Source organism: Pan troglodytes, chromosome 7 (assembly GCF_028858775.2).
Source record: "Pan troglodytes isolate AG18354 chromosome 7, NHGRI_mPanTro3-v2.0_pri, whole genome shotgun sequence".
Taxonomy (NCBI): Eukaryota; Metazoa; Chordata; class Mammalia; order Primates; family Hominidae; genus Pan; species Pan troglodytes.
The window spans coordinates 15,675,422-15,701,828 of NC_072405.2; the positions used below are offsets into that span (position 1 = coordinate 15,675,422).

The 26,407-nt window shown below is 35.7% G+C and overlaps 1 protein-coding gene across 3 annotated transcripts in view; it reads left to right on the forward strand.

Annotated features, from left to right (window-relative positions):
* The window catches only part of TNKS (tankyrase), a 223,546-nt gene that overhangs the window by 141,628 nt on the left and 55,511 nt on the right, over positions 1 to 26,407 (forward strand). For all 3 annotated transcript variants that reach the window (XM_016959067.4, XM_001137443.8, XM_016959068.4), the window contains exons 6-12: positions 4,704 to 4,798; positions 6,227 to 6,293; positions 6,849 to 7,035; positions 8,423 to 8,544; positions 10,006 to 10,097; positions 10,193 to 10,271; positions 20,440 to 20,611. In XM_016959067.4, the coding sequence (XP_016814556.1) occupies positions 4,704 to 4,798; positions 6,227 to 6,293; positions 6,849 to 7,035; positions 8,423 to 8,544; positions 10,006 to 10,097; positions 10,193 to 10,271; positions 20,440 to 20,611 (814 nt within the window). The remainder of the gene's footprint in view (positions 1 to 4,703; positions 4,799 to 6,226; positions 6,294 to 6,848; positions 7,036 to 8,422; positions 8,545 to 10,005; positions 10,098 to 10,192; positions 10,272 to 20,439; positions 20,612 to 26,407) is intronic.

A 26,407-nucleotide genomic window follows, 5' to 3' on the forward strand; every position in this document is an offset into this window, starting at 1 on the left:
AACATGGATTCTTCACACAACCTGGAATAAAGTTTCTTATTCTTTTGCCTCAGTGATTCTGTTTATCCAAAGTCTCAGCTCAGAAAGCGTTTCTTCTGAGAATCTTCCCTGACCCCGTTTCCCTCTGCTTGCCTCTAGAGTGGTTTAGACCAGCATCCTCCAGCCTTCCCGGGTGTCCTGAACTCCCCTTCCATGGGATTTGTCCACATCCACAGCATTTATATTGTATTGCCTGCTTTCTCTAGTGACTTGACTCCTTAAAATGTAGACTTCTGTTTCCTCATCTTTTGTCCTTCTGAATAAAGAATTCATTTATATGCATTTCCTTTAGAGAATCACACTTGGTGTGATTTTGAGAAAGAAGAAGATCCATAAGCGCAAAATACTGATTTCGCTTTCCTTGTTTTCATTGCCGTCCCTAGCACTTAACGTGGTGTCAGATACGTGGTAGAAATTCACATATTTTAGGTGAATGCTAGTGATGACCAGATTTTTGTCTTAGCCTTAACCTCTTCTGAATTCTAGTGCCATACGTGTAAGTCTTTCTCTCTGACATTACCACTGGGGTATCATCTAGGCACTTTAAATTCAGTAAACCCAGACCTCACATTATTTCCCTCTGGGCTCTCCTTTCCCTTCCACTCCCTTCTTTTTTTTTCTGTTGTTCTTCTGTCATTGGCATTTCCAACCTGGAAACTACTCTATCTCTCACTAGCTAGATCAGTCATTTCTCAGAGGCTATCAATTCTGCTTCCTAATAGTTTTTGAAAACTCACCCTTTAACTCCATTTTTTCACCAACTTCCTGTCACTTTCTACCTTAATTACAGAGCCTGCTAATTTATTTGAGTTACATAAATTTCAGTAGTTTAAAAACTAAATATATTACTGTTTTCAAAGCATTGTAAATCTTACAATTAAATCATTTTTTAAAATCTGAAAACTAGTTAAATTTTTCTTATGTTTTGCCCCCCCCTTTTTTTTTTGAGACGGAGTCTCACTTTGTCGCCCAGGCTGGAGTGCTGTGGCCCCATCTCTGCTCACTGCAAGCTCCGCCTCCTGTGTTCATGCCATTCTCCTGCCTCAGCCTCCCAAGTAGCTGGGACTACAGGTGCCCGCCACCACACTTGGCTAATTTTTTGTATTTTTAATAGAGACACGCAGGGTTTCATCGTGTTAGCCAGGATGGTCTCGATCTCCTGACTTCGTGATCCACCCGCCTCAGCCTCCCAAAGTTCTGGGATTACAGGCGTGAGCCACCATGCCCGGCCTGCCCTTTTAAATAAACTGTAGGTTTTCATATGCATTCATTCATTTGAGAACTTTTGTTCATTTTCAGGAACAAGAAATAAAAGTTACTGAATGAACTTTATACAGAGAAAGTTGTGTAAAAGATAATACGAAAATGGAGCATCTTTTTGTTCATAAGCAAGAAAGATGTGACCCTTTTTATGTAATATTAAATATTAGCTATGTGCTATACCAGCCTGCTGACTTACTGACCAGTCCTCCAAAGCAGTCCTTGTCTGTGGAGGAAGTTTTCAAACTACAATGTAAAGTCCAATTTAGTCATGAAAGAATCCAAGATAGAATAAGAGGGACTAGATTTACCTTGCTTCCTGAAACTCTGAGAAAAATAGACAAAATTTATGAAACAGTGGTTTTCAGACATTGAGCATCAGGCAATACATGGTAATTATCCCTGAGAGAGGGTACCACCTCCAACTTACCGCCTCCAAAGAATTTCCAGGCCTTAACACAAGGAGGGGAAAACCAGGAGGAACCTGATGGTCTCCCTGAGTTGAGGAGATGAAATTGGGAGTTTGGGGAGACTAAGGTGGAAGGAGTTAGCAAGGCAGTGGGCCAGGAAAGGGAGATACACACAGGGGCCCCTTACAGTGTTCAGATAAGTACTGAGTAACACATGGGTGAGGAAACTGCTTGAGGCTAGTAAAAGAACCACATAGAAAGATTAGAGGTAACAAGCCTAGGAACTCACACAGAGTCTGTAATAGTTTCTGTTGCCACCAGCCAGAGTAAAAAGCCCTCATAATTCACTGGGTGTCATCAAAGGACAATGCCTCAGTAGTAGGGGAAAATCTGTCCTACACTAAAAGCTGCTCTGGCCCTGCCTACCAAAGCCTAGAAGCAAGCTTTGAAATTAACCTAATATTTGTGTAATTGAAGTCCCTAGTGGGAATAATTCCCTAGTGAGAGTAATAGGAGAGGGAGCAGAAAAAATATTTGATGAAATCATAGCTAAAAATTTTCCAAATTTAGTGAAAACTATATAGATCTAAGAAGCACTGCGAGCTCCAATTGTGGGCATGCATGCGTGTGCGTGCACACACACACACACACACACACACACACACACACGAAGAAAACTATACCAAGGCACATCATAATCAAATTGCTTTAAGTCAGTGAAATATTAATGCAGAGGAAATATTAGCATATCCAGAGGGGAAAAAACACATGTACAAAGGAACAAAGATAAGGGTAACAGATTTCTAGTCTTGAAACAAAGCAAGACAGAGGACAGTGGTATAACATTCTTAAAATATTAAAGGAAGGAAAAAAGTTAACTAAACTTCATTATCCAGCAGAAGTAGTCTTCTAAAATGAGAGTGAAGAGTCCTGAAAGTAAGTTGATACCCCCTGACAGTATCATTTGCAGTAGCATTTGACATGGATCTCAAAGCAGAAACTTAGCTGGACATGTTTGATGATAAAAAATTTTAGTTGCCTATTTTTACATGGCATTTTACATTTTAAAAAACCACAGTGGCTCACACCTGTAATCCCAGCACTTTGAGAGGTGGGGCGGGTGGATCACTTGAGGTCAGGAGTTCCAGACAAGTCTGGCCAACATGGTGAAACCCCAGCTCAAGTAAAAATACAAAAATTAGCTGGGTATGGTGGTGCGTGCCTGTAATCCCAAATACTCGGGAGGCTGAGACAGGAGAATCACTTGAACCCGGGAGGCGGAGGTGGCAGTGAGCCAAGATCAAGCCACTGCACTCCAGCCTGGGCAACAGAGTGAGATTCCATCCAAAAAACAAACAAACAAAAAAGAAACAAAAATGAGTTTCTATATGGGAGAAAACTTTACAGTAGTTTTCCCTTATCCTCGGGAGATAACGTTTCAGGAGCCCAGTGGATGCCTGAAGCCTCGGATAGTACCAAACCCTATATATGGGTTTTTGATCTCATAACTGAGATGGCTACTTAATATGTAGCATCTTCAGTGTGGATATGCTGGAGGAAGGGATGATTCCCATCCAAGGTGGCACAAAGTGGGCAGATTTCATCAGGCTACTTAGAATAGTGCTCAGCTTAAAACTTATGAATTTTTTGTTTCTGGAATTCCACACGTAATATTTTCAGACTAAAATTAACCACAGGTAGGTGAAATTGTACTGTATTTTCACAGGTTTTTCAGATAGCGAGGATGAGTGATTTTATCTCCATTTTATACATGAAGAAGCTGAGACACACGAGTAGCATGACTTCCACTGGGTTGCATAATAAGATCCAGGAATGTAGTCAGGTTTCCTGACTTCCTGTTCAGGACCCTTCTAATCTGAATGGTCTCCTTGTTGATAGCTGTGCATTGCTCAAAATATTTTCTAAACTTAGAGGCTGACAGAATATGTAAAATGTATGAAATATCTCAAAAGCAATAATAGTACAGTGTTTAGTAATTCTTTTGTATCTTCACATCTGGAATAGGTGAAGCAAATAAATTAAAAACCTTATTAAATCCCAAGACCCCAAATAGAAGACAGGAAAAATGAAAGGGAATGCATTAAAGTATATTAAAGCCTGTATGAAAAACCCGTTATGGTATTTAAACTTTAAATTAACAAAGGTGGAAAATTGCTGTGGTTGCAGAGAAGTTTTTAATTAAAGTGAAGTTATTTCTGATTCTTAAAAGGTGAGAAGTTTGATTATTTTAATTACCATACTAAATTTTAGCAGAGAACCTTCTAATAACTTGACTCAAATTACAATGTGGCAGAAATTAGCTGGGAAGAAACTGTATTCCTCTCTTGTCTTTATACTGTGTATGTGGTACATAAAATGGAAGAATTAAATGCTACCTTGGTATACATCATTGCACCCGGTGTAGCAAATTAGTTTTGACCATTACTAGCAGCCGTACAGAATGAATAAGGCCCATTGTCCTTTTTGTTTCCATTAAAGTTTGTTCAAATTGTTCTTTAGGGACGTTTTTCAATCTTTCCTATTAAAGAAATTTTGAGAGCTAGATCTTTAGATAAAGTTTTATGGTACAATTGGGATTTAAAGGTTAGAAATTGAAAGGAGGACAGGATTTAAGTAGGATAGGGAAGAATGTTTCCAATTATAGGAAACATGAGCCCTGGTGTGTCTTCTCAGAACAGTGAGAATGTTTCATGTTGGAAAGAAATAGGAAATCATGTAGAATAGGTAGGGTAAGGTTTGATTACTGATGGCCTTAAAAAAACAAGTAAGTGAAATAGGTGGATGGCACTAACGTTAGTATTGACTCCTGAGGGCAGTAAATTATCTCTCCTTAAGTTATGAAATGTGAATTTTTGACATTTCAGCACAGTATTTTTGTGTCAACTTTCATTGTGTTTAAATCTGAAATGGCAAAGCAAGGATTTTGTTTGTTTGTTTGTTTTTACCTGAAAAGGGGTTGTTTTTCTTTTCTAGTCGACTCCTTTACATCTAGCAGCGGGCTACAACAGAGTTCGAATAGTTCAGCTTCTTCTTCAGCATGGTGCTGATGTTCATGCAAAAGATAAAGGGTAGGTCTATCAATTTACTTCCTGTCAGTGCTTTGTTTTTGTCTGATACTCTAAACTTTTAAAACACTAGACAAAGTCATATGTCCCATTTGTTACGGCTTATATAACGTTTTAAGAATGTTCACAACTCTGATTTGAGGCTTTATTTTCATGTACCTGCTTAATTAAGGATACTTCTCATAATAATTTCCCAAATCAATTTAATTTTATCACCGTTCTGTTACTTGAAGTTGAAATTGTGTCTCAGTTGCAGTTATGGTTTTTCAACTCTTAAATTGCATTTTAGAAAAATAAAACAAATTGAAAATTATGAAAATCCAGTAGCATAGCTATCAGATTCAACAGATAGTAAAGGATCATCCTTTATTGATAAACCAAAATCATAAGTATACAATACCAAATTTTTTTTCTGATGAAATCTTGGACATCTAAACTGAGAAAACCTAGAAGGTTGATGTGAGGGGATATGGGTGGTAACTAAAAAAGCAGTTATGTCATTTACTTTACCAATAGGTCATTTTTGAAAACTTTGTATCAGTTTCCTGTAAAGTCTCCAGAGATATACGATCATTGGGTTTGCTGTCCTATGTGGTGGACTAACATTTCTCATTGCCCCAGTTTAAGATCTGAAAGATAATTAACCCTACTACCCAGGTAAGGTAGATTATGTTACAGTCTTGTGACTGACAGCATAAAGAAGAGATGCCCTAGAGGAGAGTTTCTTTCACTTTGCCCCTCCCCAAGTCAAGAAACATAAAAATGAACTGAATACTTGAGACACTTATCAGAAGAATTCTTCCATTTCCAATCTACTTTTTCTGGTGCTGTTCTCTTGCCTGCACCAGGTTTTGTGCCATATGTGAATGGTGTCCCAGTAGTATAGGGGCATAAATGCCTGATGCTCTTGTACATCTCTGTTTCCTTGTGCGTGTCTGAAAACAGATGGGTGTACAATAGGTGAGTCATCAAGAGATGTACACTACAAAAAAAGGGTTTTTTTGGTTTATTTAGAATACTTTGATATGCAAGTTATAATAGTTTGGATATTTGATTATTTCGCTAGAAATTACCATAAAAGTGAATTAAAATGGTGGACTATTTCAGTTCACTACCAATTAACATTTATTTCTTGTAAATACTTAATATATAATGCATGCATTTGTCAATTAGCATATGATCTTCCTTTTGCCAAAATGTTCTTCTATTTGGTATTTTTTTCATTATCTTCAAGGATTATATACAAAAAACAAGATAAATACAAAAGGTGTGAACATAAGCTATGCTTTGAATTCTTTTATTATTTTATTAAATACTTTTAAATATTTTAAAATAATTGTATTGGGATTTATTGGATTTTATTTCTTAGTACGTCATGGATAAATAAGTTGTTTGAAATTTAAATATTTTAATTTGCCTCTTTTCATTTAGTGGACTTGTGCCTCTTCATAATGCATGTTCATATGGACATTATGAAGTCACAGAACTGCTACTAAAGGTAAGAGAAATTCAGAATATTGAGCATCATTTACTTTTTTTTTTTTCTTTAACTTGTCATGACTTTCCATACTTTTGGCCCCATGAAAGTTTGTTTAGTTCTTTGGGGTTTTTTGTTTGTTTGTTTTGAGACAGGGTCTTGCCCTGTCACCCAGGCTGGAGTGCAGTGGCACATTCACAGCTCACTGCAGCCTCAACCTCCCAAGTTCAAGTGATCCTCACCCTCAGCCTCCCCACTAGCTGGGATTACAGGGGTGTGCCACCACGCACAGCTAATTTTTATGTTTTTTGTAGAGACGAGGTTTTGCCATGTTGCCCAGTCTTGTTTTTTTACATTTTAAGAGAATAAAATACGTTTTTAAACATATTACCATTGCCTTAAAATTTTTAAAACATTGAATTTAATTTCAGCTGCTTTTGAAAGGTGATATTAAAGAAATGAAAACACTTATTTGAAAAAGTTATAACTGAAATTTACAAAGAAATAAATGTCTTTTGAGTTTTATTTGATCCAGCAAAATGATTACTGACCTAAAATGTTTTTTTCTCAATTCAGCATGGAGCTTGTGTTAATGCCATGGATCTCTGGCAGTTTACTCCACTGCACGAGGCTGCTTCCAAGAACCGTGTAGAAGTCTGCTCTTTGTTACTTAGCCATGGCGCTGATCCTACATTAGTCAACTGCCATGGCAAAAGTGCTGTGGATATGGCTCCAACTCCGGAGCTTAGGGAGAGATTGACTTGTACGTATTTATATCCCGAAATCATTATCGCATAAATTGGAATATTTAATTTCTGTTGAGTTTTATCTACCTTAAATAATAACCTTCCATTCTTACAAGCACACTAATTCATAATCCTCATTTCTAATTGTATACTTTTCTTCATGAATTCCATGGGAATATTATATACAGACACTTTTTGTATATATTGTATTTATTCAAGCCTAGTTTTAATTCGTATGTTGAAGCTCCTTTTTTGGTTTTTTGAAGGCTAATGAGGATGAGTCAATCAGCATCCATTTCTTGGATACTTGCGATGTGGCAGGCACTAGAAATATAGCAGTGTACAAACCATTAAAAAGCTCTGAGTTTCTGGGGCTTACATTCTTGTGCTATTGATAGTGATAGGTATCTAGCATTATTGAACCCTCTTATGGGGTTACATTCTTGTGCCATTGATAGTAATAGGTATCTAGCATTATTGAACCCTCACCATTTCCCGAGCCCTGCAAGGTTGCACAATCATATTTTTATTTGTCATGTGTGTTATGACCCAAGTATAATCACTTTCCCATATTTAAGTGAGATTTTAAAAATAATTTGGTTGAGGTCATCTTCTGAATACATTACCAATATATACATGCAAATGTTTTTTAAATAAACTTTTTGTTTTAGCGTAGTTTAAGATATAAGAATATTGGATTCTCATTCATGCAATTAATTTAGATACAGGTTTTCAAAAAATCTCTCACCTGGTTATGAAAATAATAAGCTATTAATTGTTCTTTGAAAAATTTTCAAGCTCTGCATTTCTCCCATATTTTAGTCCTTTCCTTTTCTGTGTCAAGACCTAATCACCATTAATATTTTGGTAAATATTTCTGTAAATGTTTTCTATACCATTACTTATGGTGTACTTATGGTGGCAATAGTAGTAGCAAGAGTAGTGACAATACCAAAAAAAATGCATCAGCCTGTCCTTTCTTTTTTGAATTTTCATGTACCACTGTATACTTTCATGTATGTATGTAGTGTATGTAGACCTATCTCTTGTTTAAGAGCTAGAAAGTGTTACAGCGTATGTGCGCACAGATTATTTAACTGGTTTCCTTTTGGTGGACATTTAGGTTTCCTGTTTCAAAATTTTGCTGCAATAAGTATCTTTATAGGTGTATCTTTATGACTCTGAGAGTGTGAAACAGTCTTATTTCAGAGCATACATACTTCACAGTTTTTCATGAATCTACATCCTCATCTTTTGCATTTTTATCATCATATTGTCACATTGCTGCTGTTGCTAAAATAGAGAAATTCATAAAATAATAATATTCCTACTTATTTATAATCATGCTGAAGATTTTTATACATTTTAAATCTTTTTTTATGTCAACCATTGTTTCATTGACAGATGAATTTAAAGGTCATTCTTTACTACAAGCAGCCAGAGAAGCAGACTTAGCTAAAGTTAAAAAAACACTCGCTCTGGAAATCATTAATTTCAAACAACCGCAGTCTCATGAAACAGCACTGGTAAGATTTTATTGTTAATCTATTCCCTGGGTCTATAATAATAACGTAAGCACAAAATATGATTTTCATTTCAGAAACCTTAAAGTAACTTTAGTATCTGAAATGCCAGGGATTTGCATTTTAATTTTGGTTGCATTGATTTTTAAACTTAGTTTGGGGGATGATTCTTTTCATGGGTGAGAGAATTGACATTTGCTCAACCTCAATTTGGAAATTATTGTACCTTTGTCTTCCCCACCTCATTATAACAAATCCACTTTTGTGGCCAGTGCTTTCATAAACTACAAGATATGATTTTTCAATAGAATTTTTTTTCTTATGTTTGCTAGATAAATACTAGATTTCCTTCTGTAGAAGATTAAAGTATATTTTTAGATATTTGCATTATCTTTTTGAGCAATTGTATTCAAAGAACTGATTATATTCATGGTAGAAAAATGGCAAGATCATGAATTTTTTGTTTGATACTATACAAATTATTCTTAAAACTATCCACGTTTTTTTCTTCAAATGCACTTTCAGAAAGATTTATTTATTTTCTTTGTCATTGACACATTAAGGCTCAGCTAGAGAGTGGTTAGTGATCACTCCTAAATTGAGAATTTAAGCATATGTGATGCCTGCATCACAGACCTTAAGTATACCTAATTAATGTTCTTACGTATATTTGACACAAAAGATCAAACCTTTGTCAGTATCTGCATAAAACAACATTAAAGGATTGACCAAACTGAAATAGGCTAACTATATATACACTTAAATACATGTCTCTCAAACTAGGGTTGAGATAGATTCAAGCTACACAGTGTTACGCTAGGAGATATTCATAGCCACAGAATAAACCTGACCCACTTTTTTGGAGTTTTCATTTTATTTAGTTGAAAGTAGTTTTTTATTTTTAAATTTTAATACGAATATAAAAATGAAGCAGAATAAAAAAGTTGTATAAATATTATGTTAAAACCTAAAATTTCTGAGAATATTTTTCTCTAAACTGCTTCAGTTATATCATTTTCTTGCTTATCCTTGGGCATATAAACGTCTCCTGTAGTGCTGGGAGTACCTCTGTAGAAGAGCTTAGAAATACTGACTTGTGTGGCTGATGGCCTAATGAAAGATAGAGTAACTTAGTTATAGATTTCTGTAGCTTTGCAGAGGCATACGTATTATGATGCTCTCCATGGAATATATAGTGAATATTTATTGATTGGCTAAGCCAAAAGAAATAAGATCTCTCTTAATGTTTAAGAGCATAATTTCACCTTGGTTTAAACGCTTACGTTTTGTATTTCCACTATACGTAGAAAGAATATGGATCATCTCTGTGATATAAAACATATACATATGTTCTGATACTCTGAGATAACAATGTTTTAAATGGTCAGCAGATACTGTTCAATTCCAAAAGCTACTGTACATATGGAAGTGTATTTTATTAACTTGGTTTTGTTTACTTTATAGCACTGTGCTGTGGCCTCTCTGCATCCCAAACGTAAACAAGTGACAGAATTGTTACTTAGAAAAGGAGCAAATGTTAATGAAAAAAATAAAGAGTAAGTATAATTGCAGAAAGAGTTGTTCAGTTCCTAAAGAGGAAATGCAATAAAAGAGAGACAATTACCTTTTCTTTCTTTCCTCTTTTCTGTAGTTTCATGACTCCCCTGCATGTTGCAGCCGAAAGAGCCCATAATGATGTCATGGAAGTTCTGCATAAGCATGGCGCCAAGGTGAGGCACACACCTGAGCAGAGTGGCAGACTCAGCACTGAGCAGCCAGCTGCTCTTAACACTGCTTCTCTCTCTCCGATTTTTCTGAAGAAACTAATTTTATAAAGGACTATTAGTTCGTACTTAAATTCATAGATTCTCCTATAAAGCTGATTTAGATCTTGTTTCTAATAAAAATAATTACCCGTGTTTCTTGATCCTTTAATGTCACCCTTCTGTAAAGCAACGAAATATAGCTATAGTCATTTGAAATAGATTTCATCTTTACATTATTTTCAGTTAATACTGTACGGATATATTTTGATAGTGTCCATTTGAATAATAGTTTATCAGAAAATAAATTATGTTAAATGATAGCATCAGAATAGCTCTACTTATTCTAAAAAACATTTGTGGCCAGGCACAGTGGCTCACGCCTGTAATCCCAGCACTTTGGGAGGCCGAGGCAGGTGGATCACGAGGTCAGGAGATGGAGACCATCCTGGCTAAGACGGTGAAACCCCGTCTCTACTCAAAATACAAAAAATTAGCTGGGCGTGGTGGCGGGTGCCTGTAGTCCCAGCTACCCAGGAGGCTGAGGCAGGAGAATGGCATGAACCTGGGAGGCGAAGCTTGCAGTGAGCTGAGATTGCGCCACTGCACTCCAGCCTGGGCGACAGAGTGAGAATCTGTCTCAAAAAAAAAAAAAAAAAAAAAAAAAATTGTATGCCTTCAGATTTGTAATAATTTTCTGAACCTCTACACTAAAGAAATATGACATATTTAATAATTTTTATTGGCATTTTCTGAATGGTGTAGTCTGAAACTTTGTCAAGCACTTAAGAGAGGAAAGAAGCAAACTGGTTGTTTTTTAGGGGTGACTTGAAATTGTAGATTTTTTCATTCTCAAGAATGTATATTTCAAAGCAGTTGTCTCCAAAGTAGGGTATAGACTCCCTATGGAGCATACAAGATGCCCTGTTGGAAAAATCCTAGCATTTCAATTTATAATACTTTTATTTAAGAATAAGGAAATTCAGATTTACCAATATTGAATACAAAGATGATGCCAGCACTCTCACTAGGTCCATGTGTCAGCCAGTGTGACTCGTGATGTCAAGGTTTCCTGAGGTAAGAGTGGGACTTGTTAGTATCGAGAGATTGACAGTGGCAAACTCACTCGTTTGTTCCCTTTCAGCATATTTTGGCATAGTGGACTTTACATGTGTCCAAATGAGTTGAATTTATGGATATTATCCTAAATGGTAGAACTTTTATAAATATCATACTTGATCAGAGGAGTGACCCTGACAAGGGACACAGGGAGTGACTCTTACATGCTTTTATAGCATAAAAAGGTGGTCTGGTTATTTTGTGAAGTAGTATTTTAAGGTGTTGTCATAGTTGTGCTCTTTTTAATGAAAATAAAAGGGTTCAAAATTTGTTAATAGTTCTCTGAGGACAAATGACCATGACTTGCATGTAGATACCCTTTAAAAAGGAAACATAATCAGATCCTTAAAGGTAAAAGTTACACACTTTAGGTAAATGATAAAGTAACTGCTTTTTTAAAAGAAACTTTAAAAAATGAAGAGAACGTTTTGAACATAGATTTTTAGAAAATGTTCACTTTTCTGTGATTTTGCTGAAAAATGATATAAGTGAATCACCCAGCCGTCATATCTACGTAATTTAAACACATAAAAACAGAATTTTCTAACCTGTTCAAAAGCCTTCCTTAATTAATTTGGTTTTAGGGTAGATTTTGAATCTATTCAAAACATTGTAATGCAGCACTTCCTAATAACTTTGCAAGAACATCAGTAAAGATGGAATTTTACTACAGAATTTCAATGAAAACCTTAGCATAATTAGTAAATTACATTAAAATTAGGCATTCTGATTGAGTAGGCATAGTTAACAATGCATTTATTTCATTGGCTCCATGTATCTGTATGAAATCTTTGCAACTAATATAGCCTTTCAAACTAATTATCAAAAATGAACTTAGAGCCACGTGTAGTGGCCCGTAATCCCTCCTGTAATCCCAGAGCTTTAGGAGGTAAAGGCAGAAGGATTGCTTGAGGCCAGGAGTTCGACACCAGCCTGGGCAACACAGCAAGACACTATCTCTACAAAAAATTTAAAAATTAGCCAGTTGTGGTGGTGTGCACCTATAGTCCTAGCGACTCGGGTGGCTGAGGCAGGAAGATCACTTGATCCCTGGAGTTTGAGGCTGCAGTGAGGTATGATCATACCACTGTACTGCAGCCTGGGCAACAGAGCAAGACTCTGTCTCTAAAGAAAAATGAAATGAACCTAAAATTAAACCCTCAAATTCCTAATATCACAATTTTTATAAGTTTTTTAAAATGTTTAAACTACAGTCAATGGATATTTTCTAGCATAAGTAATTAAAATATGTTTTGGACTGCCACCATAGCCTATGCCTTAATCCCAGCACTTTGGGAGACTGAGGTGGGAGGATCGCTTGAACCCAGGATTTTGAGATCAGCTGGGCAACATAGGCCAACCCCGTCTCTACAAATAATAAAAAAAATTAGCCAAATATGGTGGTGCATTCCTGTAGTCCCAGCTACTCGGGAGGCTGAGGTGGGAAAATCACTTGAGCCCAAGAGGTCGAGGCTGCAGTGAGCTGTAATCATGCCACTACACTGTAGCCTGGGTGACAGAGCAGTACTCTGTCTCAGAAAATAATAATCATGAAATCTTTTTAAATTTTTAATTATTTCATCTCTTTCTCATCCTTCATAAATTCTCTTTGTATAAGTTTTATAATAGTATAGCACTTCTTGGTTATAATTTACAAAGAAATTCATATATATATATTAAGTGTTCTCAAAACTTTTCTACCTGGAGGGTGTGTGATTTAAAAATTTGGATATCACTGCTTTAAAATGGCACTTTATGTTTTTAATTTATGAAATGAAGACAAAGTGGAATAAAAGGGAACAGAGTTCTACAGATGTATTACCTATTTTGTAGGTACAACTACTGCATTATTATATAAGTAGCATCTTGTTGCTCTTTCAAGCAGAAAACACTAAGCTAAGTGACATTTTTGCTACACTTACGAGCTTTGTACATTTATCATTGACCTGTTTTTGCAAATATCTAATGACATTTATAATGCTCTTGAAAAATTAGGAATAATGCCCTTCATTTTGGGAAAATAGTATCTATTTATTGTCTCCCATCAGGCATTTTAGTTTATAAAGTTTCAATGAAAAATAACATTATGACTTGTTCTAGTCAGTCTTTCTCTAGGTCTGTGGTTCTCACTCTTTATTTGCCTTTCATGTGCACAATACATTTTCATCAGTAACATCTTAGTTCATTACTAGCCCTGTCAATGATGTAGAAGAACTTCTAGACTTTTGTGTTCACCCTAGTCTTTCCACTATAGTTCATCTACATTGATAACGCTTGCTAGTAGGCACTTAAAAAAGAGGAGAGTTATATTTAATCAGAGTTATGAACCCATAGATATCAATTGCTATCAGTAGATATCAAATGCCATAGCAACTCCTATTTACCCCATCCCAAGGCAGGATGCTGTTCCTCATGGTTGGTGTATCTGGTGATTAATGTGTTGTAAAAAACTCCCTGTAAGAAACTCACTTAGCTATTGTTGGGCTCCCATTTTTGCTTGCGTAGTATTTCTTTCTGAGGAACTCATGGTTTCTGTATGATTTTCAGGCAACTCACGGTTTCCATTTGATTCTGAACACACCTTCTGAACAAGCAGCACCAGTTTTTAATTAGGATTCAGCCCTCTTCCACTGCTTCTAGCACCCTGCTGCCTTCCCCTACTCTTGATGAGTCAATTTCTCAGGCAAAGGCAGAAGAATTTGGGATGAAGACCTAATTATCATTAAGTAATTTGCCTTACTTTGACAGAACTTAGTGATATTTTTATAAGTCAGAACATTCTTTTGCCCAAAGCCGGGTAATACATACAAACTTGAGGTTTGCTGTTAATGTTAAACTAAATGTACGCCATATATAACCTAGACAGGCATGCTTTTGAGTTTAGAATCCTCCACTTTCTAGATTTGTGACCTTGGGCTAAATTTCCCTGAGTCTCAGTTGACTAATCAGTGATATGTGAAGCAACCGCCCTACAGGCTTTTTTTTTTTTTAAATCAAATGAGCATATGTATATAAATATGTAGTATAGTGCTTAACACACAGATAATGTTTTGGTTCTTTGTGAATATGAGCATTTTTTTCCCACATTTGTCTTTTCAAACATGTATATACTATGTATTTCCCTTTAATTATCTAAATTTTATAAGACACATATCTAATCCCTTTATAATTGGGTTTCATCCACTAACTCCATAAATATTGGCATGCAAAATAATCAAGACTGTAGTAGATACTGTGGGAAATACCAGTTTGAAAGTTAATGCAGTTACCAAACTTGACCTCAGTCCTGAATCAATTTAGCAGCATTAGTAATGAAGAAGGAAGAGGAAGATAAAAGCCACTTATGAAGGAGTAATTATATTACCTGGAAATGAATTGGGTGTTAGAGTGGACTTAGAGAATGGTGGTGCAATTAATGGAAGTAAGAAAGCTACAGAGAAACACTGGTTTCCTACGCCTTGATAATGATTTTCTACTTGAAGTTGATATTACAGAAAGACATTTAATAAAACCAGCAGTTGGAAAGACAGCATCAGAGTATAAAAGAGTTTAAGATTAGAAAGATCTACTGAGAATTCACATAGTGATTCTACATTTTAGGAGCGAGTACGGTCCCTGGTAGAGAAAGCATGGAAAGAAGGGAGTTAAGGAAAGATCCTTCGAGGATTGCCCATGTTTATAGAGCGGTGGTGGGAAGAGAAAGCTGGAAGTTCTATCACAGTGTCTACAGAGTACAGGAGGTGTATGAAGAAGGAGCAGGTGACCAGTGCCACTGAGAGAAATCAAGGCAGACTGGGGCATTACTTAGACCGTTTTCATATGAGGGCTTTGGTAGCTTTTGAAGGAGAAATTCTAAGGAGATAGAAGCAGAGATAAATCTCAGTTAGGGTCTTGGCAATAAATGGCACACTTAAAATGGGTAATTTGATGAAAGTTTAATAAAGGAATTGTATAGAAACGTGGGCAAGGTTCAAGGAAAGTAGCAAGGAATGAGGTTGTTCTAGCAGCAAAGGGGGAGGTATGATCATCTCTGGTCTGAAGGGACAAGGGAAAGGAGAGGTTCTTGGCGCTGGAAGATGGTAGCTGTATGGAAAAGGCCACCTGGTACCACCTGTAGCCTTTGATCAAAGGATGTATCTAACCTTACTCTTCATTGTCCTGCTGTCCTCTGTCTCCTCCCAGTACCCCCCATCTCCTCCCAGTGCCCGTGACCAAATTCAACAAAACAGTGAGGACCAAAAGAGTCTGTTGATGTGGTTCATACAAGTGATTTTCTCAGGACCCAGAGCAAGGTGGAGGATGGCTGTGGCTCTAGAGGGGAATAAGGGCAATATTCAGCAAAAGATTAGAAAACAAATTGCTAGTAAGGAGAGTTACAAGAACATTGGAGCATTACCCAATTCATTTGAAAAATCCTCATTTACTAGGAGTAAACTTTTGTACCTTAAAAAAAATCAATAATTTATTATCCCCTGCTTTTTGGGAGTACTATAAAGTCTAAATAGGAAAGACATGAAGACTTTATCCTTCATGTGGCAATTTTTTCTTTATTATGGTTAGTCTGCCCTGGCATTCTGCATTCTATCAGTAATGAATTGTCTGCTCTCATTATTAAGAAAACTTACGCCCCAACTGCATATGGTATTCAAGAAGTTTAATTCATAAATGCATTTCTTCATATATAAAGCATAGCTATTTTGTCATTATGTGCATCTGTTAAATACGTGAAACATGAAGGAATTTTTTGACAGTTCATATTCATATGTCTTAATTTGACAGATTTATTTACATTGTGTTTAAGAAGATATTGTGACATAATAATTGACATTTAATAGGCTTATTTCTCACATTTAGAAGCGATCACGAGGCTTTGCTCACTTGGGGAAATGTGTCAGCCCATTATAAGAGTTTTATTAATGCTTTTCTAGAGGTAGATTGATAAGTAGATTGTTAGCGCAAAGATGTTAAAGTACTTTTAAAGATACTATAGCTCTAAAGTATCTTTTACAGTGCAAATAATATCTGAGGTTTGATCATACCAAAATAAAGTCCAAAGGGGCAAGTGTCCCAGAGACATTTTAGTTCTCAGTAACAAACCAACTCAATCTAGATTAAACACAAATGGAAATATATTTTATACTAATATAAATGTATATTAATACAAATGTGTTTATTACTTCTGTGAGAAACTCATATGGTTATCTCCCAGAAATATGTGTAAGAATTGTAGCTGAGATTCACAAAAGACCAGAACGAGGAATTTAGAAACTATCAGGTACTTTGGCTGCCATTCTCTATGTCTCTCCCTCCCTGCTTCCCTCTTTCCCCTCTTCTGTGTCTCTGTCGCTCCCTGTCTCTCTCTCTTTCTCTTTCTGTGAGGTTGCATGGTTTCTTTTCTCTGCCAGTGTTTGTTCATCTGCTTCATTCTTCTTTCTGCAGACTGGATTTTTCTGTATTATTTCTCTATGGCCTAAATGTGGTCTTTTACAACCCATACTTTATGTGTCCTTGGCTTAGAAGTATACCACCTGCAGCTGATAGGGTCTGTCCCGTCTCGGGGATGAAAAAGGGAGAATTATAAATAAGACTCGCTTGTTGAGTACGAGCATTCATTGGATTGGCACCCTCTAGTCTATAATCAGTTTTGCTCAGTTTGTTATTTCTTAAGGCACGTGAGCAAGATTAGTACCCCTTGAAACCACCAAAGATAATCTGTGGTATTATTTTATATATATATATATCTTTTCAGGGAATTTGATTGTTTCTTTTAAATTTCCACACGAATCTTTACAGATAGCACACTCAAGTTCAGCTAGCAAATAGAAATCCAGTTCCATACTCTGTAGTGAGTTCACAACACATTAAAGGATTAAAGAACATTTCAAGTAAAATATTGATTACTATGTCAGTATTCTATTGAAAAATTGTGTTCATTTGTCTGTTTCATTCCTCATAGGAAGTGCTTTAACTATGCATACCACCAAGGATAATGATGAATACTTGTAAAACACCTGTAAAAACATTAGAATCAATTTAAATTATATTTTGATTACAGATAAAGCAAATTCATTTTCAATATTAAGCAATTCTATAAACACTGGCATTTACCCTTCTCCCTCAATTTCCAGGGAAAGAGGAATGCATTTTGGTTAGATAGAGAACATTTTAGTAGTTCCTAATGTTTGTTCAATATACAGAACAGTATGTCAAAAGTAGTATTTTTTATCACCAGAATTTATTAGTTTGTTGCTCTTGTGAGTCATTCACTTACCAACCATTTTCAAATATCTATTTATACAAGGCATGGTACTTACTGCTAAGAGGATGTATAAACTTTGAATTTGATCAAGATCCTTCTCTTAAGGAACTTAAAATCTAATTGTCTAACACAGTCTACTTGACTACTATATGAACTGGAAAGTAGTATATATAATAAGAGAAGTATAGATCGATTTATATTCAGAGGAATAAACAGTTATTCGTGTTGGTGATGGCAGCCTGGGGAAGAGATTGGAGAAATCTCATGAAGAAAATAGAATTTCAGCTAGGAATGTTCAGGAATCAAATATATAGATATATATAGGCAAAATAAAAACAATACATTTTCAGTAAGGACTGAAAATCAGGGAAATAAAGGGGTTTGTTTATTAAACAGTCAGAAGTTATGATTAGTTAGTCCAAAAGGTACAGAAAATGGAAACAATGAAAAGCAAGATCTTTGTATTCTCAATTGGAGAGTTTAAACTTTGTTCTCATAATACTTGGAGAACCTATCATTTGTTCTTCTATCATAGATATATTAATGCCTGTTAATTTTTTTAATTGTTGACTTTCAATTTGTTATGGTTTGAGAAAAAAAATGCAGTGTCACTCTAGCTAAAGAATACAGACTGTTTTCAACTCTCGGCTTACTTGAAATCAGCTTTTAGGTTGAGGCAAACACATGTTCACAGTTAAAGGTGTTAAGTACAGATGTCACAGAACAGTTTGTGATTAATTACCAAATGAGTGATGTAGACAATGATAGCTTTAAGTTTAGGAGAAGTGGCCTCAGGATTAGCTGTCTGAGACTAGGCTGTTCACACTGAGTAGAATATTGAAGGATTCCCCTCAGCCATTTCCTTGTGGTCTGCTTGCTGGTTTCCAGAACTGTTTTGGCATTTTTTTGAATCATAATTTCATGTCCTAAATATTTCGGGCCAAGTGTCATTGTGATTTTATATAGTTTTACTGAGTTATTCATCTTCTGTAAAGTCATTTTTGCTACTCAGATAGAAATGAAAATATGTACACTAAGGTTGCAATCTCTAGATACAAGGAAAAGTGGGAATATGTTTTACCTCTAAAACTGCCAGACATCTATTATTCTGACTCCTGAATGGATAGGTCAAGCCAGTCTTAAGCATTTAATTACCACAGTTGAGGGGTAACATTAAATGTAGCAGTCTCTTTATTTGAGACAGTTTCTGTAACCTGGTGAAAATAATCACTTTAGTGCTGAATGTTAAGTGTTTTTTAGTGACATCAAATCATGTTCCCATGCTTCAACAAGTTGGATTGGGAGTTCCCATTACTATAATAGAATAAGTTAGTATGTTTCTTACCCAGTTTCCAGAAAAATGTTAATGATTAGAATGTTCACAATTTTAGATTTTTCTTTTGTGCTGAAGAAGTAACAAAGAAATCAAAATTCAAGTTAGTTTGGTAGCTTGTGTTATCCATTGATACATGCTAATGGCTGTGCTTTTTTGTTGGTATGTGTCAGCAGTCATTTTTCTTCTGGCAAATGTGATAGAGTTAAACATGTTAGTATTTCATGGGAGTTTTGTGAAAGACCATCAAGAATTTGTATGAACCCTTTCTTGAGTAAGTACAACAGCCTTACTGGTAATGATAAAAGACTGGCGACAGGGAGACCAGTTGTCTTTTTTCCTTTCTTTTCTTAATCTTGTATTTAGTGGGTGTACACAAATATTTTCAATAATCAACCAGCATATAATTGAGAATTTACTGTGTACCTTTAGCAGGAGCTTTCTAGAGGACCCAGAAAGTCTATGTGTAACATGCACTCATATTCTCAATAACCTTAGTTTAACTCAATAAACAAAAATTACCCCAGTATTATATTTTATAAGACAGTTAAGTGCTAAATTGACATAGATGTTCAGAAAAGGAGTAATCAAAGTCTTCAAGAAATCAAGGAAGACTTCTTGGAGATGAGGAGACTTACACTGGATCTCAGGAGCCATAAAGGCAGAAAGAAGGGTTTCTCTGAAAAGAGCAGCAAGCACAATGAACGTGGACTTGGGTCTGACTGGAGTAGAGGGTGCTGATTGGGATCTGCTGGAAGATAAGATGAGTCAGGTTTGACCAGATTAAGAACATGATCCCAGTGTTTCACATTGTCTTAAGCAGTCTCACAACTAGCTAAATGATTCTTCTTCCTGTGTATAACTCTTCAAAGCTTTAAAAAGGAATGTTTGAATCCTCAAATCTTTTTTTTTTTGCTTAAATATGCTTGTAATTCAATTAAGATATTATAATTAGCTATATTACCTAAATTAGAAAAGAAATATAATCAACTACTTTGACAGTCTTTGCTTACATATGCTGTTGTCTTTATATTCTGGGGAAAAGTTCGGTAAAAATCCATTCATTCAGAAGAATTGGGTGAGCATCTTCATTGTGGCAAGCAGTAAATACCAGACCAGAGTTGCTGCCTCCATAGACCAACCAGTCTAGTCGTCGAAGGGAGTAGCAGAAATGGGAAATGGTCAGGAAAATGGTCATTCCGGGAAGAGAGGGTATGTTGTAATTTTCAGTAAGGTGATCAGAGAAGGGTAACTAAAAGAAGATAGTTCTTCAGAATCAGTGAGCAAAAGTTTATAATGAATATCTATGAGACTTTTTAAAAGCTTTGAAAGTTGATTTTTTTTCATAAGAATGTATTTTCTAAGGTATAAAAGGAAACTAAACTAGATGCTTAATTCCTTGTGCCCACCTAATGATTTTTCAGATGAATGCACTGGACACCCTTGGTCAGACTGCTTTGCATAGAGCCGCCCTAGCAGGCCACCTGCAGACCTGCCGCCTCCTGCTGAGTTACGGCTCTGACCCCTCCATCATCTCCTTACAAGGCTTCACAGCAGCACAGATGGGCAATGAAGCAGTGCAGCAGATTCTGAGTGGTGAGTTAAAATAGACCAACAGGGCATTTTATGTTTTCTCTTCCATCCCTGCTGAAATACACAGACAAACTTTGCAGTGTTTACTTTGCCTGAAGTTTTTCTCATGCCTTTTCTTGCAATTTAGCCTGTGGACTTCCCCATCTCCCTTTTTTGGTAGGGTAAGGTAGGTGTCATGGGAAGGAAGCAGATACAGCTTTTAATTTTTTTAGCTTTAAGTTGAAAACCTGACTCATGAGTGTTCTGATCAAAGGTGACTTAAAACTCATATAAACAGTGTGGAATTATGGTAGCTATAAAATCTATCAAATAGAGAAAATTATAAATCATTCATGTGGTAATGACATTTAATTAATTGTTCCTACCTGTGTAAAATTCTGACATGCTTTTAAAATTCTTAACTTCATTGCATTATTATAAAATTATCTTGTCTTTTTCTGGCTTAAATATAATTATAGGCCGGGCACAGTGGCTCACGCCTGTAATCCCAGTACTTTGGGGTGCCGAGGCAGGCAGATCACGAGGACAAGAGATCGAGACCATCTTGGCCAACATGGTGAAACCCTGTCTCTCTTAAAAATACAAAAATTAGCTGGGCGGGGTGGCGCATGCCTGTAGCCCCAGCTACTTGGGAGGCTGAGGCAAGGAGAATTGCTTGAACGCGGGAGGCGGAGGTTGCAGTGAGCCAAGATCACGCCACTGCACTCCAGCCTGGAGACAGAGTGAAACTCTGTCTCAAAAATAAATAAATAAATAATATATATATATATATAAAAAATTATAAAATTTTGCTGAATGTTTCATCGTCTGCCTGGTATAGTGTTAGATATTTTAAATATAAACTGATAAGAAAATAGATAGTGGCTTCCTAAGTCCCAAAACTAGAGGAAGTAATGCAGTCTACCTACTGACAAAATGAACTAGAATCAAAAGTTTAGCATAATTAACCTCTTTCCTAACCTTTTAATTTTGTCTGTGGATTATATCTGCTATGGAATGAAATGACAAACCAGAAGAGTAAAATGTAGAAGGCTATAGACTAGGAGTCAGAAGTCCTGGTTACTTTTTTCTACCTACAGTCTGGTAGTTCTTAACTCTATCAGGTACAGTGCCCGCTTTTTATAAAGAATGTCTTATGACATCTCCTTATGACATTTCAGAAGTGAAATTCATAGATAATATGACCTAACTGTATAGGTACCTTCCCAAAAATCTATATAAAACGCCCTAACTAGGTCGGGCATGGTGGCTGACGCCTGTAATCCCAGCACTTTGGGAGGCCGAGGTGGGCGGATCACGAGGTCAGGAGTTCCAGACCACCTTGGCCAACATGGTGAAACCCGCATCTCTACTAAATGTTAAAAAATTAGCCGGGTGTGGTGGTGCGTGCCTGTAATTCCAGCTACTCGGGAGCCTGAGGCAGGAGAATCACTGGAACCTAGGAGACGGAGGTTGCAGTGAGCCAAGATCGCGCCACTGCACTCCGTCCAGCCTGGGTGACAGAGCGAGACTCCATCTCAACAAAAAAAAAAAAAAAAAAAAAAAAAAGAAAAAAATGCCCTAACTATAATATAAAGGGAAAATAGCAATAAGTTACAATAAAATAATTTATAGTTCTTATGTAAATAGATTGGACATGACTATATTAGAAGACAAAACATGACCCCACAGATTTCTAAAGGGACCCCAAGAAATACAGCCCAGTTGAGAATCACTGCTATATGATGCAACAGGGACCCTTCCAGGGCTTGTAGAGATTATGATATGTGTATATTGTTATAGGAAGATCAGAGCTAAATAGCATAATAAAACTAATTGTGCAACATTGTGAAAACTATTGATGAGGATTTATTTTCCTTATGCTAGGTCATTCGTAGATAGTGATCATTCTACTTCAGCCTTAATGGTGATCTTGAGACGGGAAGATTTAGAAGGAAATCTGTCTAGCATGTCTTCACTATCAACATGAGTAAGATCCAGCTGAACAAATGAAATTTCCTATATAAATTTCAAGCTTGAACTCAGAAAAAAAAAAAAAAAAGACTTTGACTTCCTGTTTTTATGGAGTGATAGAACATTTGCTTAAAGGAGATATTACTCCTTGCCTAGGAAATATTTCTTCCCTCTCAGTAAATTCTAGTGATTTCTAAAAGTTGTGATTTTTGTTAAAATTTCTAAATTTTCTCATTTTACTGAGAATCACTTAGTACCGAATTTTAAGTTAGTTTCTGTATGTTTTAACCATAAGTCAGGCAAACACATAGCTTTGCCTCAAATTATGTGCATAGCTTTTAGAGGTAATTAACAAAATGGAGAAGAAAGTATTGAATGAATCAAGCATATCAGATCCATATAATACTTTTAAAATGTCTTCTTACTGAATGCAGTTAGAATATATGAGTTCTGGCAAAAGATAAAACTAAATACTGAATACAAATGAAATATTTTTCTTCGATTATTTTGATAAATCTCCTTTAAAATTGATTTTTGAAATAAGACATATAGGTAATTAAATGCTTAATTTAGAACATGCAGAACTTTTTAGTTTAATTCTTTATTGATCTGGAAAGCTAATACAAATAAAAAATATATATAGGAAAATTTTGCCCTCCAAAAGGTTTTTTTTTTTTGTAATGGGAATTGTTTCTTATTTGAAATAGGATATAAGTTTTTAAACTACTATTTTTACCAGGAATTTGTATGTCTCTGTAGACTATGGACCATGCATTAGCTGAACTTTTTAGTTCTTTATTAACCCAATATCAGGTTATATCTATAATGACTTCTGAAAGAATATATTAATATCAGTCAAATAAGATGTATAGTAATTTGTTTTGTTCTGGATAACATTTTATAAGATTCATTTAAATACACTTGTTAATACTGGGTTTGAGATCTACTTTAGAAACCTGCACTTTCAACTCCCAAGTCTGTAGTTGCCAGAAGTTTACATTAATAAAGTTTTCATTATAAACTGCTGGCAATATTTATGTCAAAACTAACATCAATGTAAAGAAAACAAGATAAGCAGCTTTTTATGAATTAGCACTTTAAAACATTATTTCCAAAGATTTGATTTCTTTCTCTAGACTTGCTCTTTCCAATATGGTAGCCACTAGCTACATCTGGCTACATTTAAACTAATTAAAATTAAATAAAATGGAAAATCTTTCCATTAGTTACACTAGCCACATTTCAGGTATTCAGTAGTCACACATGGCTAATGGCTACCATTATAGCATGAATAACACTATTTCTAGCACCACAGACAGTTCTTTTGGTCATTTCTTTTAAGTTCGATCTTGACCTGAATTCTTGCGATTGTATAACCCAGTGTGGGATAAGCATTACTTTCATCTACACAGGTAAAGATTAGGCTTATGATAGCTAAATTAAACATTGAAACGCCATTTACAGTGGCACATTGAAATAAGCCGTTAGGACCTGTTGCCAGTCCAATAGTCTAATATTGATCAAACTACTAAGTCTATAAAAGATGTTTTTAAAAATAGGCTGCTTCCAAGCGTTTCTAACTTTTTAAAAACTCTAATGAGCCAGAATAAGGTTGGAGACAAAATAAGAAGCTCATCTTTAATCTTTGATTCTAGGTGACTATAATTTCATGTTCTACAGGCTGAGTGTGGTTGCTCACGCCTATAATCCCTGCACTTTGGGAGGCAACGGTGGGAGGATTGCTCGAGCTCAGGAGTTCAAGACCAGCTTGGGCAACATGGCGAAACCCTGTATCTACTTAAAAATTTTTAAAAATTAGCCGGGTATGGTGGTGCATGCCTGTGGTCCCAACTACTCAGGAGGCTAAGACAAGAGGATCGCTTGAGCCCAGGATTTCAAGACCAGCCAGGGCAACATAGTGAGACCCCGTCTCTAAAAAGAAAGAACTAAACAAATAAATAAATTTCATGTTATACAAACCTAGCATACTTACAAAGAATTTTACTAATATAGTACTTTGCATACAAGCTACTCTTTCACTCATGTTCCTTTTTTAATTTCATTTTTTATATCTCTTTTAATTGTGCATCACTTTATACAAAGTTCCTGGGCTGTATGTAAGTCATTTCAGTTAATACATTTTTCGCATTATTTCTAAAAACAAGTCTATCCTAGGCCTTATTCAAGATTTGTAATAGGTGCAGGTCTCTACAATCTATATAGTAATTAACCAATATTTTAAACATCTTTACTTTCTCCTCTTTAACCAGGGCTAATAATTCTTTTCTCATAGTTCCAGAAGCATTCTTATATTTGCTTAAGACTTTTTGCTTGATTGGAAAATTATACTCTTTAGTAGACAGTCTGCATCAAGATATGTGTTCCAATTTCAAATAGTTCTTAGATTTCAAAAATTTTGCCATATTAAATGTATCCTTAAAGTGCTGTCATCGAAAAATACTCAGTTATAACTCTATATACATAAACAATTGTCTCTTTATTTTGTTGAAATGAAAAACTAAAAATATTACCTGTAGATATTGAAAGGATATATCAGTGAATTTTGTCAAATCCAGAATCACTGTCATAGAGACATAATATACACACAGCATCTTACCTATAAATGCGGTAGTGTATGTGCACACTTATAATGGAGACTAATGAGACAATGAAAGAACAGAATAAGAGCAGCCAAAAAAAGAGCTAAGATTTGACAGACTCATTGACCCCAATACATAGCGGAAATCCATCCAGCAAATGCTTTTGGAATGCTCTCTGTGTGAAAAGGAATATAAAGATGAGCAAGATCTGGTTCCTTTCCTCAACAGTTCTACAAACTAAAATGTAATATAACTCTTAAGAATAATAATTCAAAGATTTACTTTGTTGTATGAAACACTCTCTTTTTTCCTCCCTTAATCTCAGCATTTTACCTGCTATTATGATCAAATAAGTAGTTTATCTTTTACTGAAGAATTGTCATAACTTATTCTGTAAAAGCCACTCGCTCCTGAAATCTACAACCTCCTCATAACATCACTTGATCCTCCCACTTGGACATTGGGCTCAAAAAAGATGTCTCTGATCATAAGATAATGCAATCTTAGATCTGAAAGATTTTCAGCACTCACTTTATAAGGGCAAAAACTAAACTGTTACATGAGTTGTCCAAAGTTGTAGATTATAGAGCCCAGTCTAAAATGTAGGCCTGCTGGAGATCCATGCTTTTGTGTTAACATATGTGTGCTCATTCGAAAAGCCACACTTCATGTACATAAACATACTTTTGGTTGACATATTATAAATTGTTTTCTTTAAAAACTTATTTTATTTGGGTCAATGTGAAATGAATTTTCAGTTTATTTACATTGGATTAATCAAAATAATAACTCATTTGTTAGCCTCTAGACCTAACAGCCCAATTTAATTATATTCTGTTTCGCATTGCTATCATACCTCCAATTATACAAACATTGAAAGTTGCATTTTCCTAAAGCCATTCAATAAATGTGAATTAAACAAATGTCTGTATTTAGTAGCCCTTTTCTGTTCACTGATTGTACTTCACAAGATGATTCTGATTTCAAAACTAGTACATTGAGACTAAAAGAAAAATCAAGGCTGGGCGCAGTGGCTCACATCGGTAATCCCAGCACTTTGGGAGGCTGAAGCAGGAGGATCACTTGAGCCCAGGAGTTTGTGACCAACCTGGGCAACATGGTGAAACCCCATCTCTGCAAAATATACAAAAATTAGCTGGGCGTGGTGGTGTACACCTGTGGTCTCAGCTACTCAGGGCTGAGGTGGGGAGGATTGCTTGATCCTGGAAGGTTGAGGCTACAGTGA